Below are 21,423 nucleotides of genomic sequence, written 5' to 3'. Positions count from 1 at the left end.
AAAAAAATACTTGTCAAGAAAGTTCCATGTTATGGTAATTGTCCCATATTACGATACCGCCCGTTAGTTGTTTAATTTACACATCTCTTCATTGAACACTGTTTAATAATTGTTACATATTGACAGATATCCGAGATTGGCCCATGAACATACATACCGACGGACGTACAAAGGTAGTTTGTTGTATATTCTCGACCTATTAGTATATTCTCGGTAAAATGAAGGACAAATATTTTGAGATGCTGCATTGCTACTCTAGCATAAATTAAAATATGGACAAAAATTAAAATAAATTTTTTATTGTTGGCGTTTTTTATTGTTGGACTGCAGAATTTTACATCTTTGTGTTTATTTCAGCTTTAGTCCATATTTTGTTGTATTCAAGTATTTGAATAACAACAAAATGTTTTACAGTGGATATGAAATTGATTAGTTGCGGGCGGAGGGTAGGGAATACTATAGTTTCAGTTGTCACCAAACAACTTCATCAGTTCCCTTTTCCGCCGACTCTGTATCGATAAACAGGTCAATAAGCCCATCCAGCAAATTAAAAAAATGAGAAATTTGCTATATGGCCCTAAAACTGATTACCCTACAATTTGAGTCGAACTAAAGAATTTTATATCCACCACTGTTTTTATGTCGTCTTTGCTTTGCAAAGAATACGAACATAGGAGTGTTGCTTCAATAAGCGGGGGTAAAACAACGAGAAAGTTGTTGTTTTTGCATTACGCATTGATCAACAAGGCCGTGCTGATGCCTATTATTGTTGTTGGCGTTTTTTATTGTTGGACTGCAGAATTTTACATCTTTGTGTTTATTTCAGCTTTAGTCCATATTTTGTTGTATTCAAGTATTTGAACAACAAGTTTGGGGAAGCCGGTGGGATAAAGTGCCAGGTTGTGCCATTGTCAGCTAGCAGGGTTGCCAGATCTTCAGGAAGAGATTCGGTACTTCTTCTTTGGAGAATTTTAAGCTCTTTGTTGGAGCCAATGAAATTCGTGCCACAATCGGAGTAAAGATCTGAGCACATACCACGGCGGGAAGTAAATCTTCTGAAGGCGGCGATAAAAGCATCGGTGGAAAGGCTGGTTACTGCTTCAAGGTGAAGAGCTTTAGTCACCATACAGATGAAGAGGCAGATGTAACCTTTGGTCGTCACTGAGTTTCTAGCTGTTGATTGTTTGATGGTTATTGGGCCAGCATAATCAACACCACTGTGCTTGAAAGGCCTTGTAGGTTGAAACCTAACAGAGGGAAGGTTGCCCATTATCTGCGTCAGAGAAGTGGCCTTATACTTAAAGCAAGTGATGCATTGCCTTTGGACCTTTTTTGCAAGATTGCGGGCAGATAAAATCCAGAACCGTCGGGTGACATAGGCCTGCATCTGGATTAGACCGCCATGGAGTGTCTTCTTATGAGCATCTGTAAAGACTAGAAGAGCTAAAGGACTATGCTTGGACAGAAGCATAGGATATTTAAAATCATAATTAAACTTAGCCTTTTGTAGTCTACCACCAACACGCAAAACGCCATTATCATCCAGAAAGGGACACAGTTGTGCAATTCTACTGCTAGGATGTATTCTTCTTCCATTCTTTAGCTGCTTTATTTCCTCGGGGAAATCGACCTCTTGAGACATAATAACAACTTTTTGTAGAGCTTTATTCAATTCCGCTGCTCGGAGAAAGCCAGTAAAGCGGACCTTAGAACCAGGTTTATGTTGAAGGAAGCGCAAGATATATGCCATGACTCGAGTCAATCTTGTTAGAGATGAGTATTTAGTTAACAAATCCGAATAATTTGAGACCGTAGATGAGTTGACATTTACAGATGATTTCCGCTTTTCCAAATTTGTTTCAAAAGAGTTTTCCGGCTGTTTGGGCCAGAGAGATTGAGGCTGAGAGAGCCAGATGGGACCAGTCCACCAAAGTGCATGCTGAACCAACTCAGTAGAGGAAATACCACGGGAAGCGCAGTCAGCAGGGTTGTCATGAGTTGAAACATAGCGCCATTGTGAAATGTTTGAGTGTCGTTGGACTTCACTCACTCGGTTTCCAACAAAAACGCTCCATCTTGAGGACTCACCTCTGAGCCAGCACAAAACCGTAATGCTATCTGTCCAATAATAGACGTTAGAAATGTTGAGATCTAGCATTTGTTGTACTTTCCGCATAAGTTTAGCCAGTAATGTTGCTCCACACAGCTCCAATTTTGGGACAGACAAAACCTTTAGAGGGGCAACTTTCGTTTTGGACTGTAGTAAATTGACTACACCTTCTCCATTGTTATTTAAAACTTTGATAAAAACTGCAGCAGCGTAGGCTGACGTTGAAGCGTCGCAAAAACCATGCAACTCCACGGGACAATCTTTAAAAGTGCCAATCCATCGGGGGATTGAAACCTGTTCTAAGGTCTTTAGCTCTTTGAGATATGTATTCCAATTGGACTTCATGGTAGGAGAAACGTCGTCTTTCCAATCGATGCCTTCGAGCCATAACTTTTGAAAGTAAATTTTCGCTTGAATGGTGACAGGGGCTAGCCACCCTAGAGGGTCATACAATTTTGCAGCGTCAGATAGAAGACTAGCTTTAGTGACTTCGGGTTTTATCGGAAAGTTGACTTCGAAAGAAAACGTATCTTCATCAGTATTCCAGCCCAATCCCAGAGCTTTCACGACATTAGGTTCATTTAGATTGAAAATGTTAGCCTTTTCACGAAAATCTTCCGGAATATGGGACATAAGTTCTGAAGAATTTGACGTCCATTTGCGTAAGTTAAATCCTCCTGCCGAAAGTAGTTGAACCAATTGTTTTTGCAGGAGTATTGCTTCTGACTCCGAGTCAGCGCCGGAAATAATGTCATCTACGTAGGTATCACTTTTTAAAATCTTACAGGCTTCAGGGTAAGTTTTATTTTCATCATCTGCCAACTGATGAAGAACTCTAATGGAGAGGTACGGAGCCGAGGAAGTGCCATAAGTGACAGTCTGAAGTTTGTAGATGCAAATATCCGAATCAGAATTTCGCCATAATATTTGCTGATAGTGTTGATGACTGTCTACAACTTTAATTTGACGGAACATTTTTTCTAGATCGGAGCGAAAACCAATTTTAAATCGACGCCATCGATTGATAATTGCAGGCAAATCATTTTGCAAAGCAGGACCAGGGAAAAGTTCTTCGTTTAATGAAGTGGAAGAAGGCCGTTTGCTGCTACCATCGAAGACTACACGAAGTTTTGTCGTAGAGCTAGATTCTCTAATAACGCCATGATGAGGCAGAAAATATCCAGAAAGTTGAATGGATTGAGGATAAGGCCCAATATTAACCATATGCCCTAAAGATTCGTATTCATCCATGAACTTCCTGTACTCTGAGGCAAAAATTGGTTCTTTCACGAATTTACTTTCAACTTGTTTTAAACGTTTTAAAGCACTGAAGTCACTGTGACAGAAAGTAGGAGGAGATTTGCCGAGAATTTGTGACCTAAAGGGTAAGGCGACGGTGTATCTTCCATCGGAGCCACGAGTATAAGTTTTCTTGAAGAATTCCTCACAAGCTATTTCGTCAGAAGTCAAATGGCGAGATTCTATGAGTTCCTCTTGTTCCCAAAATGCTTTCAATTGGGTATCCAAGGAACAGAAATTAATGTTGACCGTATGATCATACGAAACTTCAGCCGTCGGGCCAGAAACAATCCACCCAAAATGGGTTAATTGAAGAAAAATTCCCTTTTGGAATTTCTTTTGTTGCGGAAGTAAAATATCTCCATATAAATCACCTCCAATAAGTAGATCTATCGGATCATTTTTGTCAAAATCAGGATCAGCCAATGTAAATTCTGCTAAAGAGGGCAATTTATGTCTGTCCACTGGACCAGCACAATAATTATTCAACGAGGGCATGACGTAAGCCTGACTGCTCAATTCAAAGCCAGTTTCATAATGCGAGGCCAGAGTAAACTTAACAAATTTTTTAACCACCACTGTTTCACCACCAACGCCAGTGATTCGAGCAATGGTACTGTATTTTTTAAGACGCAGAAGTTGAGCAGCGCTTTCCGTAATCAACGTTGCCTGAGCTCCTTGATCCAGAAGAGCCCTTAATTTAAAATTTCCAAACTCGTTTTTGACTATAACGCGAATTGTTGCTAGCAAAACCTGAGGCATAACAGTTGTGCTAAATAGAGACAAATTTACATTAGAATTCCCAGCAGAGGAAGTGGAAGCTACATTGTCATTTCGGCTTTCAGGAATATTAGAAACATTGGACCGATTATGTGTCGCGTACTCGTTATGCATGATCGTATGATGAGGAAGGTTACATGATTTACAACGACTTGAAGATTTACAATCATTGGAGAAATGGCCAATATTTAAACAGTTTCGACATATTTTCTTTGAATTGATAAACTCACGCTTAGATGCAGAGGGCATAGCAGCAAACTTGAAACATTTGTATAGAACATGTCGTTTCCCACAGCAGGGACAGTTATCATCATTAACGGCAGCCATATTTACTCGACGATTTTGACTCATTCTCTGAGACTGAAACGATTTTGAGTGATATTGTTTAGATTGTGGCCTAGCAGTGCTCTCAGTGTATTCAGCAATGGATTCCAAGGTTCGAAACGTTGTTTCGAGAAAGTTGTACAGCTCAGAGATTTTTGGAATTTCTGTTGCCGCTTTTAAAGATTGCTCCCACTCCTTGCATGTTTGCAAGTCTAATTTGCTGACCGTGATGTGGATAAGTAAAGGATCCCAGTTGGAACAATCGATGCCTAAAGTGCTTAGCAGAGCCAAGCTATTTCTCGTAGAGTCAAGAAGAGTTTTAATGCTTTCGCAAGAACCATTTGATTTTGGAATGCTAAGCAATTTTCGCAACACTGTGTCAGCAATTTTACGTTTGTTGTGATATTTCTTATCCAACGCAGCCCAAGCGAGCTCATAGCTTCCTTCGGAGGCAGGGTACTCATTGACAATGGAGTATCTCGACAGGAATTTTTCAAAAAATAATACTTTTGAACTTTCGACAAACTTTGGTTACTGTGCACCAGAGAGACAAACATGTCTCTGTACGAGATCCAGCTTAAGTAATCACCCGAGAAAGTGGGGATGTCTATTTTAGGCAGACGAACTTCAGAGATAAGGGAATCGTTTCTTTGAGAAGAATTTGAGGCATGGAAAGTGGAGTGGAAATTCGGAGAATTAGGAGGCCGATAGTCAGACATAGAGTCGAGTAATTTTCCTTTACCGCTGAGATAAACTTTAAAGAACGAGTAATGAACATCGTCTTTAAAATATGGGACATCATCAGAGTTAATTGACTTTTCACGAATTGCATCAAAAAGCTGGTCATGGTTGGCCTCAAATGTTCTTTTAATTTCATCTATCTCATCGAGACAGCTTTGGCACAAACCACGCGTTTTTTCGCCATCGGGCAATTTATCAAAATCAGAAATTATTCGTTGCATACGAATCAATAAAATTTTCTGATCTTCTATTGGTCTCGAGTAATCCTCCATTTTGAATTAAAATTCACAAAATTTATGGCAAACAAATAAAGTTTATAAAATGTCTATAATTTCTCACCAGTATGAGGCAGATTGTTTTATTTGTTCAAAATGAATTTTCTAATTTTGTCGCACAAGGTAGTTTATTTATTTAGTTAAAACGTTTTTCTCATTAAAATGTTTACTTAAACTTTTGTAATAATTTGGTGGATTAACTGTACGTCCCAGCACAAAGGTAGATGAAAACGTTCACAATTAATTTTATAATTCCCAGCACAGGGGCAGATATCCAATTTTCAATTGTTAAAAATTATTTTTTTTTTTCCAGTTTGAGTTTAGAAAATTATTTTAATATTTCGTTGGAACACTGTATTCTCCAATTGTAATCAAAAAAATGTTCACAGTTGTGAGTAAGATTTAATTTAACTTTATTTGCAAAAAGTTTCAGAGCAAGACAATTTTCACTTTTGCACTAAAATGTTCACTGAATGTAATATTGTTTAGTTCTAGTTGTTGGGAATATGCACTGTTCTTTGTTTATTTGTTCACAATTTCCCGGGTTTCGGCACCATTTAAATGTAGGAGATTGGCTAGATGGAGCCAGAGCAAAAAAAACACACAATAAAAAAGTTTCTTTAAAAAATATATAATGTCACTGGGGCAACTTTATTTAAAGCAGAATTATAATTTAATATAATTTGTAAATATTTATGCTCCCGATGGGACAATAAATTTAATTAATAATATAAAAAAACTTAATTTAAATAATTTTAATATATTTAGAATTCGCGATTTAGGCTTGTTTCACAATAAAACAAATTAGGTCGGTTTTGCAGCACGGCAGAAAAAATGACTTATTGTTTATCGATGTAATTAGGCAGCACGGCAGAGAAACAGAACGATACTGGTAATAGGCAAATTAATAAACAACATAATAAGGCAGAATTGATCCTATTTACTGTCTCTGCTTACGCTATGCTTTCGTCAGTTTGGCGCTCATTGGTTAGTTGGTGTAAATAGAGAGATTTACCAAAGTAAATAATGTGTGGAGCGACAACAACAACAATAACAACGCATAGCCAAACAGAGGCAGAAAACAGAGATCAATGTCCACATCAAGCGAGACAAATGTTTGGCCTTGAATCGATGAGGACACGATTAAAAAGGGAATTAGAAAAAATTAGGCATTAGAATGCAAATAGGTATGCCAGTTGGGACAAATTAAAATAAATGTGGGGACATTTTTAATTAGTGGGAAAATACAATATTTTTGGTGGAAATAATTAATTATCGAGATTAAAATAAATTAACAATGATAATTAAATAAAGTAATTGTAGAAATAAACAAAATTAAATAATAATGAAATAAATATATAATAATTAACTTTAATTGAAATCAATAATATAAATAATGACTTTTGCTCCAACAACAACAAAATATGGACTAAAGCTGAAATAAACACAAAGAAATAAATTTTTTAGACAAGAGATGTGGTTAATTTCCCTCGCCAAATACTATCCAAACTTTATCAAAGTTATTGACATTTTTCTTGTCCTTTTTTAATTAATTTAATTTTAGATTTTCACATAAAAAAATAAATAGATCCAAATATGGATAGCTGTTCGTACTAGATGAGCAAAGAGTAATGCCATTGAAGAAATTAGTTCCTATTCGCTTTATTTTTTGGTCATACCAAAATCTTTACATTTTACTTACACATATGACTGTTACCAACACACTTGAGACTTCCACAGATACATCCGTAAATGTATTCCAAGAACGGTCTTTTCTCCGCATTCGAAAATATATTTTTAGTAATGAATTATACAGTAGGCCTCTTACAGCTTACATGAAGTTTGGATTTTTTAAAGTTGGAACTTATTGTATTAAATTACCTATTTCATAAAATTGTATCCTTTTTTATTTATTTAGTTTTGTGGTATTGCTCGCCTTATACTTTTCAAGGGTTCATATTATAGTACGTTTTATTTTGAGGGTTGTTGGTCTATATTTCTTACCGATTATGCACAGATATGTGCCTTGGATAAGTGTTTTAAAGGGAAGAGTAACAAATTGTTTTTATTGAAAACAGGTCATAGTTAGAGAAAAGAATAACAATAAAATATATAAAATAATATAAAGGAAACACAATGCGAAATTAAACTGCAAGACAAGTGCTTTTTTTATTTTTTGCGTATATTCACTCCTCTGTTCTGGGACTAAGTAATTTCTATTTTATTTCTTATTGTTATTGATGATTTGCAATTTGTTCGAGAATAACAAGTACTGAGAAGAAGGATGTCAGTCTATCTGTATTTCAGTTGTTCGACAACGATTTGCCAATCGCAAAATGATAAAATTGCGAAGTGAGCAGTCATTTTCAAGGAAGATGTTGACTATTAAAAAGAGAAAATTAAAACATAGTATTCAAATAGGAAATAGGTACAGACTTCCCGATTGCAATCAATATTAATATAAAAATAAAATCAATGTTTCCTTTGTAATGAAAGAAATATAGTTAAGGAATCATATCATGGATTTTCAGGGAAAGGACAAGGGATGCTTTCGTTAAGCCAATCATAATCTGTTGAAATGTATACGAAGAATAATTTTCCCCACAGTTTGTGTTGCTACGAAAATTACATATTGGAGTTACAAAGAATGTATACCCTAATATAAAACATTGCCTAAAAGCACATATATACATGCTGAATTGAAGACCCGTAATATTTTACAAATGAAACTCGCAGTAATTTGTAAGTCATTTTAGCGTTATCGTTTAGAATCGATGGATAGTTAGTATATTCTTTACACAAAGTAATAGATTTAGATTTAAAGAAAGTAAATTTCTTGACAACTGTAAACGTAATAAGAAATACCTGTAATTCGATTCTTCCAAATATTATTGGAAACATTTTAGTTAGTACAGTATAATCTCGATAATCCGGACGCCACATGTTTCGGCGGTGTCCGGATTACCGAGTAGTAACAAAAAATATAATTTTGTTCGTTTAAATCATTAATAACGGACTTTTACTAGGTAATAACCTGACACATAAGGTAAACGAATTCGTATTAAGCAAATATCACGGGTTGCGACCATTTTAAGACCGGGTGCAGCTTCCATGGGTACCAAATTTACTTCTTATATTCCTCCAGCGTAGTTTAGGTAACATTTGCTGAGTATTTTTGTCACCTAAAGCTTCTCTACAACTGGTGTATATTTATTAAAAGTTTTTTTTAAGACATAAACTTCGTAGCCCATGTACATATATTGATTTCCCTTGTCTATTGGACATGGGCCTCTTATGACTTGCGATAGAACTTCAGAATTCAATTGCACTCATCTCATTATGGTGAATAACCATAGCCAAAAGAGGTATTGATTTACAAAATGTTATAGCTTAATTAAATATATTGGTTGCATAATTATGAGAATGCAATATAACAATACTTAGTTACCGGTGATTTTGAATGCCAATGAAAGAAAATAAAAGGGGTCATACGATTTTTTAAATTTATTGAAATTCCTATATTAGGTCTCTACTCGTTTTCTCGCTTAGCTATAAATCCCAATAAAAACTAAGCTTCTATTAATCCCTACGCTTTAACTGATTTAAATATTCCTAGGTAAAATATCCTTGGAATACATTACATGCCCCAAGGGACTTTCTCACTGATCTAATGGCTAATGAATTAATTACTTTACAGGAAATGATTACGCAACATCAAATTTTCAGGGAACTAGGCTACCCAATACGATTAAATATGGTTGAGCGATGGGAAAATCATCATTTAATCGCATATTGACTGTCTAACTGAGTTAACAGTGGATATCTAGAATGTCGAGTTTTGGACCGAAAACTTTGAAAAACTTAATTTATCTTATGTATGTGTACACCAATTGCTATTGCTAAGAACGAAAACGTCAATGAAATAAATATGAACCTAATGCTCAAGATAGGAAAAAATATTGGTGTCCGGATTATCGACGTAAGAAAAATATGTGAAGTCCGGATCAGAGGTCTGAAAAATGCATATAAAAGGCACACTCTATTGCCTTTTCCCAAAAGCGAATAGTGCAGTGCCTTGCACATAAAAAATATGAATGTGCAAAAAGCAGATTCACCCCAAAAAATGATTCACTGCTTTAGTGCATGCTTGCTTGCTTTTACATTTGTATTCACACGATTCGCAAATGCAGTATGCACAATACTACATACCACTCCACAGTATCGTACCATCTTCTGTTTGAATAAATGAATACATTTGCCAAATTTAGCTTTTTCTTTGATTTTCTTTAATAATAGGATAAACACCATTACTAGTAATTGTTTTTATTGTCTCAACATTAATTTTTTATGTTTATTAACATGTAAATTTTACCAGAAATATCTACTGTTTTTTGTAATGCAACGTGCTTTTTCGAAGGCAGCGTGCAAAAAAAAGGCAACGAGCTCTTTTAGTGTGTTGTGTGTGTGCAATGGCACACACTCATGAAAGTAAAGGCAAAGCAAGCAATAGCATTAAACAGAGATGGCAATAGCAAGCAATGAAAAAAGCACGAAATCGCGAATATGCATTAAAAGCGAGTGGCATTTTGTGGACCTCTGGTCCGGTTTACAGAGTCTACAATGTAACATATTCTAGTGTCCGGATTACCGCGTTATTCGGATAACCGAGTGTCCGGATTATCGAGACTATACTGTAATTGCAACATTTCATTTAAAAAAGTATAATATTAGTTTTTTGTAGATTTGTTTTGTAATTCTTGTTCACAAGTAACTATAAGTATCACTATTCAATGACAAAATAAATTTCAGCGCCACAATGACACTGCATGATTATCTCCAAAATCGTCCACAATGGCTCTTCTCATTCAATGCCACGTCAGTTAAAAAACTTGCGCTATGCATTGTATTGTTGTTAATGAGCTATTTTAGAGGATGAAATTTTGACATATACCAAAACAAGGAACAACACGCGGTAGTGCAAGAAATAAAAATCTGCAACTACAGCATATTTACATAACTATTTGACAAATCTGTAGATAGATGTGACATGCAACAGAATACATTTGGAATTTCTAACATGGATGAAGAAGGATATGAACTTACTAGTATACGAACAATTTGTGTGTTATAAAATCCATTTAGAATTACATAAATGCGATTGACACTTATGGTACATAAAGGCACCATTAATTTTTTAAGTCATTGTCTGCCCTAACTCAAATGTGTTTTTGAGAATCCGTTATTATTTTTCATTTAATAAAAATACTATAGTTCTCGCTTAAGGCATTTGTGGTAAAGGAATAACTGTCAGAGTCACTTTTGCTTTCATTCATATTTTCCCCTGAACTAAGATACTCGCCATTTTAATTATTTTTCTTATAATAACAAAAATGCAATTACTCAAAATATCACTTATTACCAACAAATGCCAATTTAAGCAATTTAATTCCATTTCGGAAACAATTAACCACAGACATGGTAATAGAGAGCAAACCTAACGGCACACCGTTAACACTACATTGATTATAATAGTAATAGTCCGTCGTTCTACTTGGTTCGGAAAAAAAAAAAAAAAAAAAAAACAACAGTGGCAACGTACTATGCCTCGAATCTAAGATTATTTGGTTTATTATAAGTTTAAACGTTTTCGTATAAGAAAATTTAAACTTTTATATTTGTGCTATGAACACCTTCCACAATTTATATTTATAGAAATACATATACCCTTAAATCATTTCGTGAGTTGCATTCAAATATTGAAGCATTACATTTCACTATGGGACATTTCTTTTGTTATAGTTGCGTCGTTAAGTATTGGCGGTGCTTCATCGTAGATAGACCACACAGACTATCTGCTTTATTCTATTTATAGCAGACTCGATTCAAATTGTAATGCAGAAGAATTGCCATTGCAATTGCCCATACAATAGTATGGTTTTACAAGCGGTTTCGGATTTAAAGCACGTTTCAATGGTATAACTTCTCGTTTAGATTGGAAAATAATCTTGAAAAATAAATCGATTGGAAATGTAAATCCTTATTTCGAAGTGAAAATCTTTAATCGGTGGATTAACAGAAGCAGAAAGAAAAAGTGAAAAAACTACAAGAAATTAATGAATGTTGTATTTTATGGTATATCAGGAAAAATGTCTAAAATCGTATTATCCATTTAAAAAAAAAAAAAAAAAAAAAATTAAAAAAACAAATTTTATACTACATCTATGATTTTTGTACATAGATAAAGAAAAAAATCGTCATTCCAAAATGATCGTTGCGCGCAAAAGATATGACCGTTTTAATTATGCCAATTAGAAAAAATTCTAAAAAATCGCGGCTTAATATATTAAGCTGTTATATCCTATTATCGTTAACTGAATTCGCACCCTTTGCGATGATGCAAAAAAATTCGAAAAGTCTCAATGGATTCCCGAAAAATTAAATTTGTTAAATAATTTCATTTACAAACATATTTTTGAAACAATAGCGCTTATACTTACAAAAAAATATATAAAAAATTATAGCAGCATCCAGACATTGTGAGGAATAAAATGAAACCTAAGTCGTGAAGTTTGGAGCTATGGTATTCATGTTATTTGCAAAAATACAAAGAAAATATATAATATAATATAAAATTATGTTATTCTAATTTTATTTTTTTAAGGTTTTATAGGAAAGGTCGAAGAAAAAATGTTTGAGTTCTTCGTCATTTTCGTCCAAATTTCACGAAATAATGAAGATATTCCGTTGCAATAAATTTTTCGCTCATAGTTTTCTTATTGGCGAATATTTTTAGAATATTATATTATTATATTAAAGTCTCCCCTGTCCCGCCTGGGATGTTTGTGGAACAATTATTATATTAAATCGACGTAGGGGATGAATGATACCAAGCAACGGTCTTGACCGGATTTAACATGGCAAAGCCCAGGGTTTATCTTGGTCCCTCTTTCATCTCAAGTGGACACTTGATGGCTTACCAGCCGAGCCGAGCGACGCGCTGATAAGGTGTATGCATCAGCTAGTTAGCACCATCTGGAAGGAAGAACGCGTACCCGTCCACAAGAAAGGAGATAATATTGTATGCTCCAATTCTTCTCCCTATTGCCTATAAGATAGTGTCAGGGATATTGTGCGAACGACTAAAGCCAATGGTCAACGAAATAATTGGACCATACCAATGTGGATTTAGACCTAGCAAGTCCACCATTGACCAGATATTTACCCTGCGGCAAATCCTAGAGAAGACCCAAGAGATGCAGATCGACACATTTCACCTTTTTGTCGATTATAAAGCAGCATTCGACAGTCCCCTCCGATCAAAGGTATTCCACGCAATGTCTGAATTTGGTATCCCCGCAAAGCTCATCCGGCTTCGTAAGATGACATTAACTGATACTAGGTCCTCAGTTAAAATTGGAAAGAACCTCTCCGAAGAATTTTGTACCAAAAGAGGTTTCAGACAAGGAGACAGCCTTTCGAGTGATCTTTTCAACGTTTTGCTGGAAAAGGTAATACGAGATGCAAATGTCAAAAGAAATGGCACAATTTACACCAATAGCCACATGTTACTTGCCTATGCTGATGACATAGACATCATGGGATGATCAGTAAAGGAAGTAACTGATACCTTTAGGAAGGTCGAAGCAAAATCTGCTAAAGTGAGTCTGGCGGTAAACGGCGAAAAGACCAAATTGTTGGTGTCGACGCGCAAAGCGTCCATAGAGCTCGGACCAACTGTGGAAGTTGGTACCTACAATTTTGAGGTAGTTAAAGACTTGGTCTACCTCGGCACTCAATCCCATTTATTTGGTGTACAGCTTGTAAAATTCTATTTGGCGGCCACGGTGTAGCGTCTGTTGCATATTAGGGCACAAAATACAGTTATATACATCATTTGATGTCGTTTCATTGCGATCCATCAAGAACCGTGGATGTAGCATCGCACTTCATTAAAAAAAATCAATTGTATCTCCGGATGCGCTACAGTTTTTAAATATCTGTTTTCGCACATTTTAAACATGCGTATCGCTCCTTTAGATGAGTAGAAATGACTCATCCGAAACGCTTTTGAAAACGCGATATTTTCAAAAACATTTGTTGCAGATTTTCGAAATTTGAGGGGTATCATATCGGCCGATATAGCTGATGGATTTAGACGCGCCGTGGCTTACGAAATTCAGAACTTAAAAAAAAACTAAATTTACACTGGTTTCCACGGAAATCGAATGACGTTTGTAAATTTTAAAACAAAAAAAAAACAGGTTTTTTAGAAAAAAATTCGGGTTTGGTCGCAGATTACTGTGATCCTATGAAGGCTACACGCTCCTGTTGTATATTAAAAAACGCGAAATCCCGAGTACTACACTCAAATAATTTACCATTAGATAAATGCAGCTGCGCGTCCCGATTAGAGCACAATTTCAAAAAACTCAATTTTTCAGTCCTCAAAATGTTTGCATCCGTTTGAGGAAGATACAGTGGATATATTAAAAAATCATACATTAGAAACTTCAACTCTGAAGTGTATTCTTTAACTTATCCTTTGAGCATTAAACTCTACATTGTGTTGTAAAACCACTAATTGAAAATTAACATAAAAAACTCGTTTCCTTGAACGATTTTTTTCGATTTTTTTACATTAGTACGACCACAGCTTCCGCTTAAATTGTTATGTTTTTTGGGAGAGCGTTTGCAATTTTCTTTTTCCAAAATAGTCTGGCTTAATCCCATTGCTGTTGTTTTAATATTTTAAAACAACTATTTTATTAGTGGAAAAGATTTGGCATTGTTCGTCAAGGGGTAAGGCAGGGAATACTATAGTTTCGATCCACGCCACTGGATCTCATCAGTTCCCTTGTTTCTTGTTTGTGGATATTCTCCATCGAAGTTATTTTTCAATAACTTCTTCAACAAGAAACTTTTTATACCCACTCTACAGAAAGAAATATCGAAATCGGTCCAGCCGTTCTCAACTGATGCCATTACCAACAAACGACATTTGATTGTTATTTATATAGATAAGTAATGATAAATAATGATGAACCCCACCAACTGTAAAAATCTCACATAATTTTGTCTACTCTTTCGTCAAAAATACCGTTAAGACACTCTTTATGTATTCGGGGTCATTACTTGTGTATCAACAGTGTTTTGTCTCTACTGAACAATACATAATTTTGAGTTACTACACTTATGTTGAACAGGTGCAATATTTTTATACGGTATAATTATGGTATTTAATTTTTTTAGTCAGAGGCTAGGATATATTTCCGTCAGCAAAACTGACGGGTGCTTTCTTACTTGTTCTTTTGTCAGTTCTTGTTCTTTTGTCAGTTCTCTTGCACAACACAATTGTGTCATGTTTTCTTTTATCAGTTTGATTTTTTGTTGGGCTTTTCTTGGTCAGATGAATTTTATGACAATAAAACGAATTTTATTTCATTTTTTGCTCGACGTTTCGCCGGCTTTTTTCCAGCTTTTTCAAGAGCTTCTTATACCCTATACCACAATGTGGAAAAGGATATTATAAGTTTGTTTTGGTAAAAATTCATGTAACACCGCGAAATATTCGTCGGAGACCCCCAATGTGGTATACCAATCTTCATATCTCGACGTCCGTCCGTCCGTCCGTCTGTACATTATAAATTGTAAACACGCTCCAGGCCGCAATTATGGACCGATCGTCACGAAATTTTGTATGGAGGTCGGGTTCAGATCAGAATAGGGATCTATCCTTATTGGTGATGATCGTGAAATATTTAGCGGGTGAAATGGACCAAAAACATAATATTTATCCAATTTTCTAGCGGCTCTGTTGGTCTCAATAATAATCCGATCAACGCGTAATTAATATATATAGAGGGTAATTAAATAATATATAGAGGGTTAAAAGGACCAAAACTTTTGTGTGAAAATTGTGAAAATTTTTAATATACAGCTTATATCTTAATTCCTGGAAGTGACATTCCAGACAAGTGAGATATACTTGAAAGTGGAACGCTTGACCTTTCAATTGATGCCAATTATGTTGGTGTGCATGATCAGATAACAGAGTTACAGCCTAATATATTCCGTTATTTGTTTGTAGTGTAATAATAAACTCGCTAGAAGTCTCAATTATACATCAACAGTCACTAACTTTTGCACCGGATAAGAGTATAGGTCGAAAAAGATGCCTACAATTTTGAATGATGATCTGATATTCTTTAGCGGGTGAAATGGACCATTACTTTATGAAAAATATGAAAAATATAAAAATTTTATTTTTGGTCGATACTTTAATTCCTTTAGGACATATATATTTCGAAAAGTAGCATACATCTGGAAAAAAACTACTGACCTTCCCTCTGATGAAAATTGCAATAAAGTGTTTGCTAGATAACGGGCCTACTGACTAATATATAATGGGTTCTGTGTAGAGAATCACATTTTTATCCCATGCTACTTATTGTCTCTCCAAAAATTTATGTAACACCACGGAATATTCGTCCTAGACCCCTTATTTGGAATGCCGAAATTCATATCTCGACGAGATAAAGCGATTTGGCGATGTTTGTCCGTCCATTAAAAATTGTAAACAAGCTTAAGGCCGCAATTATTGACCGATTGTAACGAATTTTTTAAGGAGGTTGGGTTCGGGCCAGAACAGAAATGATTAGTTTTTGCTGATGATCGTGAAATGTTCCGGGGATGAAATGGACCAAAAAAAAAACTTTAAACAATTTTGTAGCGGCTCTGTAGGTCAAAATAATAACCCGCAAAGTTTTAAACAAAGTTTGAGTTTATGATGAAGAAGAAGCGTACAAACCTACGCGAAGATCAGATAATACTTAGCGGGTTAAATGGACTGAAACTTGTGTGTGAAATTGGTAAAAATTTCAATAACGTAGCGGTTAAACAACGGAAGTAGTAGTACTACATAAGTGGGTTTCATTACATTTTAGTTTGTGTGAACTAAATTTTCCTTTCCTGCTACAAAAATGTCTTTGTCATGCTAGATAACTTGTTGGTTTTGGTCATAAGTATTATACATTACATCTCTGATATTTAATAATTAAATTTTCACAATCATTGAAAAGAAGTTCCGTGGAGAGCGATTGTCCAGGGATAGTGGTATAGGGTATCCCATGGTCGGCTCCGTCCGACTATAGACTTTTCTTACTTGTTTTATTTAAAAATGTTAATTCATGAAAAGTTGAAATCCTTGCATTTAAATGCTTGTTCATCTACAATAAACATATTAAAGGTTTTAATATTATCTTAGGCTGTTAAATGTTTTTGTGCCACTTGGTAGGAAAAACCAACAGTGGAGAACAACAAATTCATCAACAGGATCTGTGAACTATGTAAAACAATTGTTATTAATATATAAAATACATGCATTCACATGTAAAATTTAATTTAAAAACTTAACTTTGGCAATATATATAAAGCATATGACTTTCCACAGAATAGTGTTGAAGTTTGACGAAGAAAATCTTTACTTTCATTAACTTCATAAAAATAAATAAATATGTATGTATACAACAGTTCACTATGGATGATCTTCATGCATCCACACGCATAACAAAAATAAACCAAATTTTTCTCCGATGCAGAAATTAAAACCCGATCACTCATTTTTTCGTTCATACTAATTTGTCCACAAAGTGACAAAACATGTACAATTCTTTTCTCTCTGCCTATTTATAATGAATATTGCCAAAGCAGGACAAGAGAAATTAGAAAAAGAATAATCACTTCAGAGAGAGAGAGGAAAAAAAGTTCGTCAGACTAACCGGACAGAGTTCGGACCGAAGTCGGTCAAACGCGTCGGAAAAAAAACTTCCGACTTTGAGCAGACGCGTCGGACGTTCGACAGTGTGTTTGCTGGGTTTCTGTTTTTATTACTGGCCCTTTTCCTTTGCTTATTACTTCTTGTTACTTTAAAATTTTCTTTGCTCAGAATGATTTTAATACAAAAAGTAAACAAAAAACCTCTGTCCCTTTGGACGATCAGAAGTCCATAAATAAATATTGTTTAGAATAATATTTTATTAATTTATGTCAAATGTATTTTAAACCACACTGCGTACGTGAAAAATGGATTACGCATTTTATTTATGGGCGAAGAGTGCCCTGAAGATGTTAAACATTTTAAAATTCTTCTTTGTTTTCATTTTGGTTTTGGATGTTTACAAAGTATCTAATTTCCCTTCAGTTGCTTCCTGCCTTTTAGGTCAATGATATGTCAATTAAATAAGAAACAAAAACACAATTTTGTTTATTTAATACAAAGACAAGTGAAACAACTACGAGAAGACAATATGCGGACAGGGCTTATGTTACCTTGAGATACGAATTACTATGTTTAGATTTTTGATTTGTCTTTTAAAAATAATTCAAAATTTTAAAATTGTTTAAAATATTGGTGGATGAAACAGCAAGGGTATAAATTCAAACTTTGTAGTTTAACAAACCAGCTAGCATAGCGAGCAGCAACCTAATAATACATGCTGTTTATACGAATGGCTGAATTACAACAGCGAGGGGAATGGACTGTAAGTATGAGTGGACAGACAAGCAAACTCCCTGAAGCCTAAACAAAATCAAAGCAATAACTTTGATTTGATTTTGTGGCTCGCCAACAAATAAAAAAAAAAACGACAGCAGTGTAATGAAAAGACACCAAAATGAATACACAATTGGATGCGAATGATGATGAGTACAGTTTTATTTTGTATATTGGAACCTTACCAAGTAGGTGTTGATGCTTTAACGGTTAAAAGAACAAGAAGGAATTCAATCTTAGTCTATATATTAGCAATTTTCATGATTACTTTTTCGGAGTTAATATCAATTATTTCCATTTAACTAAAGTCGATATTACACTACCTTAAAAGTATTTGGGAGATATTCTTAAAGTAGGGATTTCAGTTTTGACGTATTCACATGCGAATACCCGTGCTTAAAGCTTTAGGAGAATGAATTGTTTAATGGAGTCATTTTCGATGTCAATGTGTTATTAGATTTGAACTAAACGGACACCAACGCAAGTTAAACAAAACACTGTAAAAACATGTATCTACTATACTGAGTTTTTATCTATCTTAATGTCACACGATAGCAAAATTCTTCCCGTGTGTCCATCGTGCTGTCTGTAAATGTCCAGGCGATGGTCACGTACTCCTTCAATGACCATCACTAAATTGACTTTAAGAAGGCATTTGAGAATCAACCCATATAAATAGATCTTACTAATATTGTATACATATGAATTGCTGACACACATCACTGGTCTTGCAGACGTCAAACAGTGAATAAAATCATAATCACGAGAGTTACCTACAGTCACCAATAATCAACATTATTATTACTAACATTATTATTAAGATCATTATTTACAACTACATTATTAACATCATTATTATTAAGATCATTATTTTCAACACAACCCAATTAATTAATAACATCATTATTATTTACATCATTATTACTCACAACATTGTCATGAACACCACTAGAGTTAAAATCAATATTGTTGACATTATTTCGTCAGCAATAATTTCCACTTCAACATCACAACAACAACATTAGCAATAAAACTGTTATACTCCGTTTATATATAACCGGATTTAACAAACCAATTGGGTTTTAAATGTCAATTCCATTGCTTATATTTCAAACAAATCATTATAAAGAAGGTTAACCCTGCAAAAACTCTAATATAAACAGCATATTACAGCGGAAATGAAAGAAACCAAAAGAAATGTTTACTTTTACTATTTACAACACATATTTTTCGCTTAAGTATTTTTCTTGGTAATTTTAGATTTTATGTTTCTTTGTTCTTTCTAAACTCTATGAAAAATCAATAATTGCAAAATCACTTAAATATAAGAAATTTTTGAATAAAGAATCAGTTTTGTAATTGGCATTCAAATAGAATAATCTTGTTTTTCTTATTTTCGGTGGTACGGAAGTTAACTCGAGGCAATTTAGTGAAATTGCTAGCCATATCACTTCGATTTTTGTTTTTGTATATTAGCAAATAAAGATATCTAAAGAAAAACGTATCAATTTACCTCGACCAATGACATTTTGCACGTAAACTGTTTGATAACTGGTATTTTTCTCAATACTACAAACAGTACTTTCTTGAAGTGATGCCTTGTTAAAAACAATTATGCGAATTACACCTCCTTATAAATGCGTGCAGTAAATGATAATTCTGTGATGTACGAGTACTTTGCTTCATTGGTTTGACATGCTTTACTGGAGTTTTTGTGTCGCGCCTCTTTGTAGAATTGTTGAAATATAAATGTTTTGAAATAGTGGTAGCTTGTCTCGATTTTTTTATCCAAACGTTTATCTGCAACATAAAGAAATTGGTGAAACATTGTGACTAGACTATGACCCAGAAAAACAAATAAAGTTTTTTATGAACACGAATGACAATTTCTAATCCAATAAAACCAATGGGATTAGTCCTTACCAATGTCAATGACATTTACGTGTTTTAGTAGTAGTTAATACGAATCATAAAAGTAAGTCACTGTGTCGATGTTATTGGCACTAAAACCTAACTGAAATAGGTTACATGTGCACGTCCAATCATAGATAATGTAAAATAGAAATGCTAAATTGCAACACGGAAGCAAGTGATTATATTTTACCGTGAACAACAAAATATTCTGGGAATACGTACGTCACCTCAGAAAGGACTCCATGGTATTGTCCTTCGAATTTGAAAAAAAAAGTTTTCAAAGTTTCGGGCCCTAGAAAGCTATGTGTGGTGGAAGTGAGAATAAATTAACCTCCGTACACCAAAGAGGGCATGTATTTATTTTTAAATTAGCGGATAATATTCATCATCGTATGCACACCCGCCTTGCACTCAGAAAAAAAAAATCAAATTTTCAACGGTGGCAAAATATTCCTTAGTGTAATTTTTCCTGACAATTTCAGTCATGTAAAACTTCTCTACAAGTAGTGTCGTAAGACACGCCGTTCGGACTCGACGATAAACAGTAGGTTCCGTATCATTGAGCTATATATGAATCGGTATGAATTCATTGATATGAGAGAAGTCGCACTTGCCCATTCTGGGTTGGTTTTGGAACAATTTTTCTATTATTCATTAGCGGCAACAGAGACCTCGGAAAATGTAAGAAACTCTTTGATTAATCTAGCTTAAGGCATCTACATTTAAAAACACATTAAACATGTAGAAAAACCGTCCCGATACCCACAGTTTTAAATTTCATTGAAATTATTTGACTTGTGTAGATTACTATTGCTTCCACTTCTCTGCTTTAAATATTTCTTCATATTTCATTTTACATTTTCCTGGCTAATACAAAAAGCATATTATAATATACAATTTACATAATTTTTATATCGGCTCAAGCAATGTGCGTTCATTCCTTTTAAAAATTTTGTTGGTTAAATTTGCATAAATAGCCTTGTATAAATTTCTTACTTTAATGCCTTCATGGAATCGTTTGATTTCTTCAACATTTACCAACAGAAAACCAAAATTATTACAAAGTATTTTATGATTGAATAAAATACATTTGAGTCGTCGGCTTAAATCTAGTTTAGTAAAAACTCTCCGATTTTTTCGAAATTTTTTCCATAGGTAGATATTTTTACGCTGATTACGGGAATGTAAAATTTTCTTGGGGGACGGACCCGGTTACCCGGTTATTCGACCCGAAAGTCCGGGTACCCGGTACCCGATAGACCCGGTTCTACTGAACCGATTCTTACAAAATGGGTATCGTTGGAAAGCTTATGAAAATACCTATCCAGCAAGTGGTCATATGATGGGGTTATCAAAAAATATTTAAAAAAAAAAAACCAAAGTGTGGACGAATGCAGTATTCAGTTCGAGCTCTCCAGCCACTACATATG

The 21,423-nt window shown here is 34.5% G+C and overlaps 1 protein-coding gene across 1 annotated transcript in view; it reads right to left on the bottom strand.

Moving 5' to 3' along the window:
- LOC141392257 (uncharacterized) overlaps nucleotides 1-14,889 on the bottom strand; it is a 59,031-nt gene extending 44,142 nt beyond the window's left edge. Inside the window, exons 1-2 of the mRNA XM_073965209.1 lie at nucleotides 14,830-14,889; nucleotides 1,036-4,972 (exon numbers count right to left, since the gene is read on the bottom strand). Of these exons, the coding sequence (XP_073821310.1) occupies nucleotides 1,036-4,972; nucleotides 14,830-14,889 (3,997 nt within the window). The remainder of the gene's footprint in view (nucleotides 1-1,035; nucleotides 4,973-14,829) is intronic.
- Between the last annotated feature and the right edge of the window lie 6,534 nt (nucleotides 14,890-21,423).

The sequence above is a fragment of the Musca autumnalis genome, unplaced genomic scaffold, assembly GCF_047663935.1.
Source record: "Musca autumnalis isolate F117 unplaced genomic scaffold, ASM4766393v1 scaffold_2, whole genome shotgun sequence".
In the NCBI taxonomy this organism is placed as follows: Eukaryota; Metazoa; Arthropoda; class Insecta; order Diptera; family Muscidae; genus Musca; species Musca autumnalis.
Note: the sequence above shows the minus strand (reverse complement) of the source record. Positions and strands in the feature narration are given on the sequence as shown.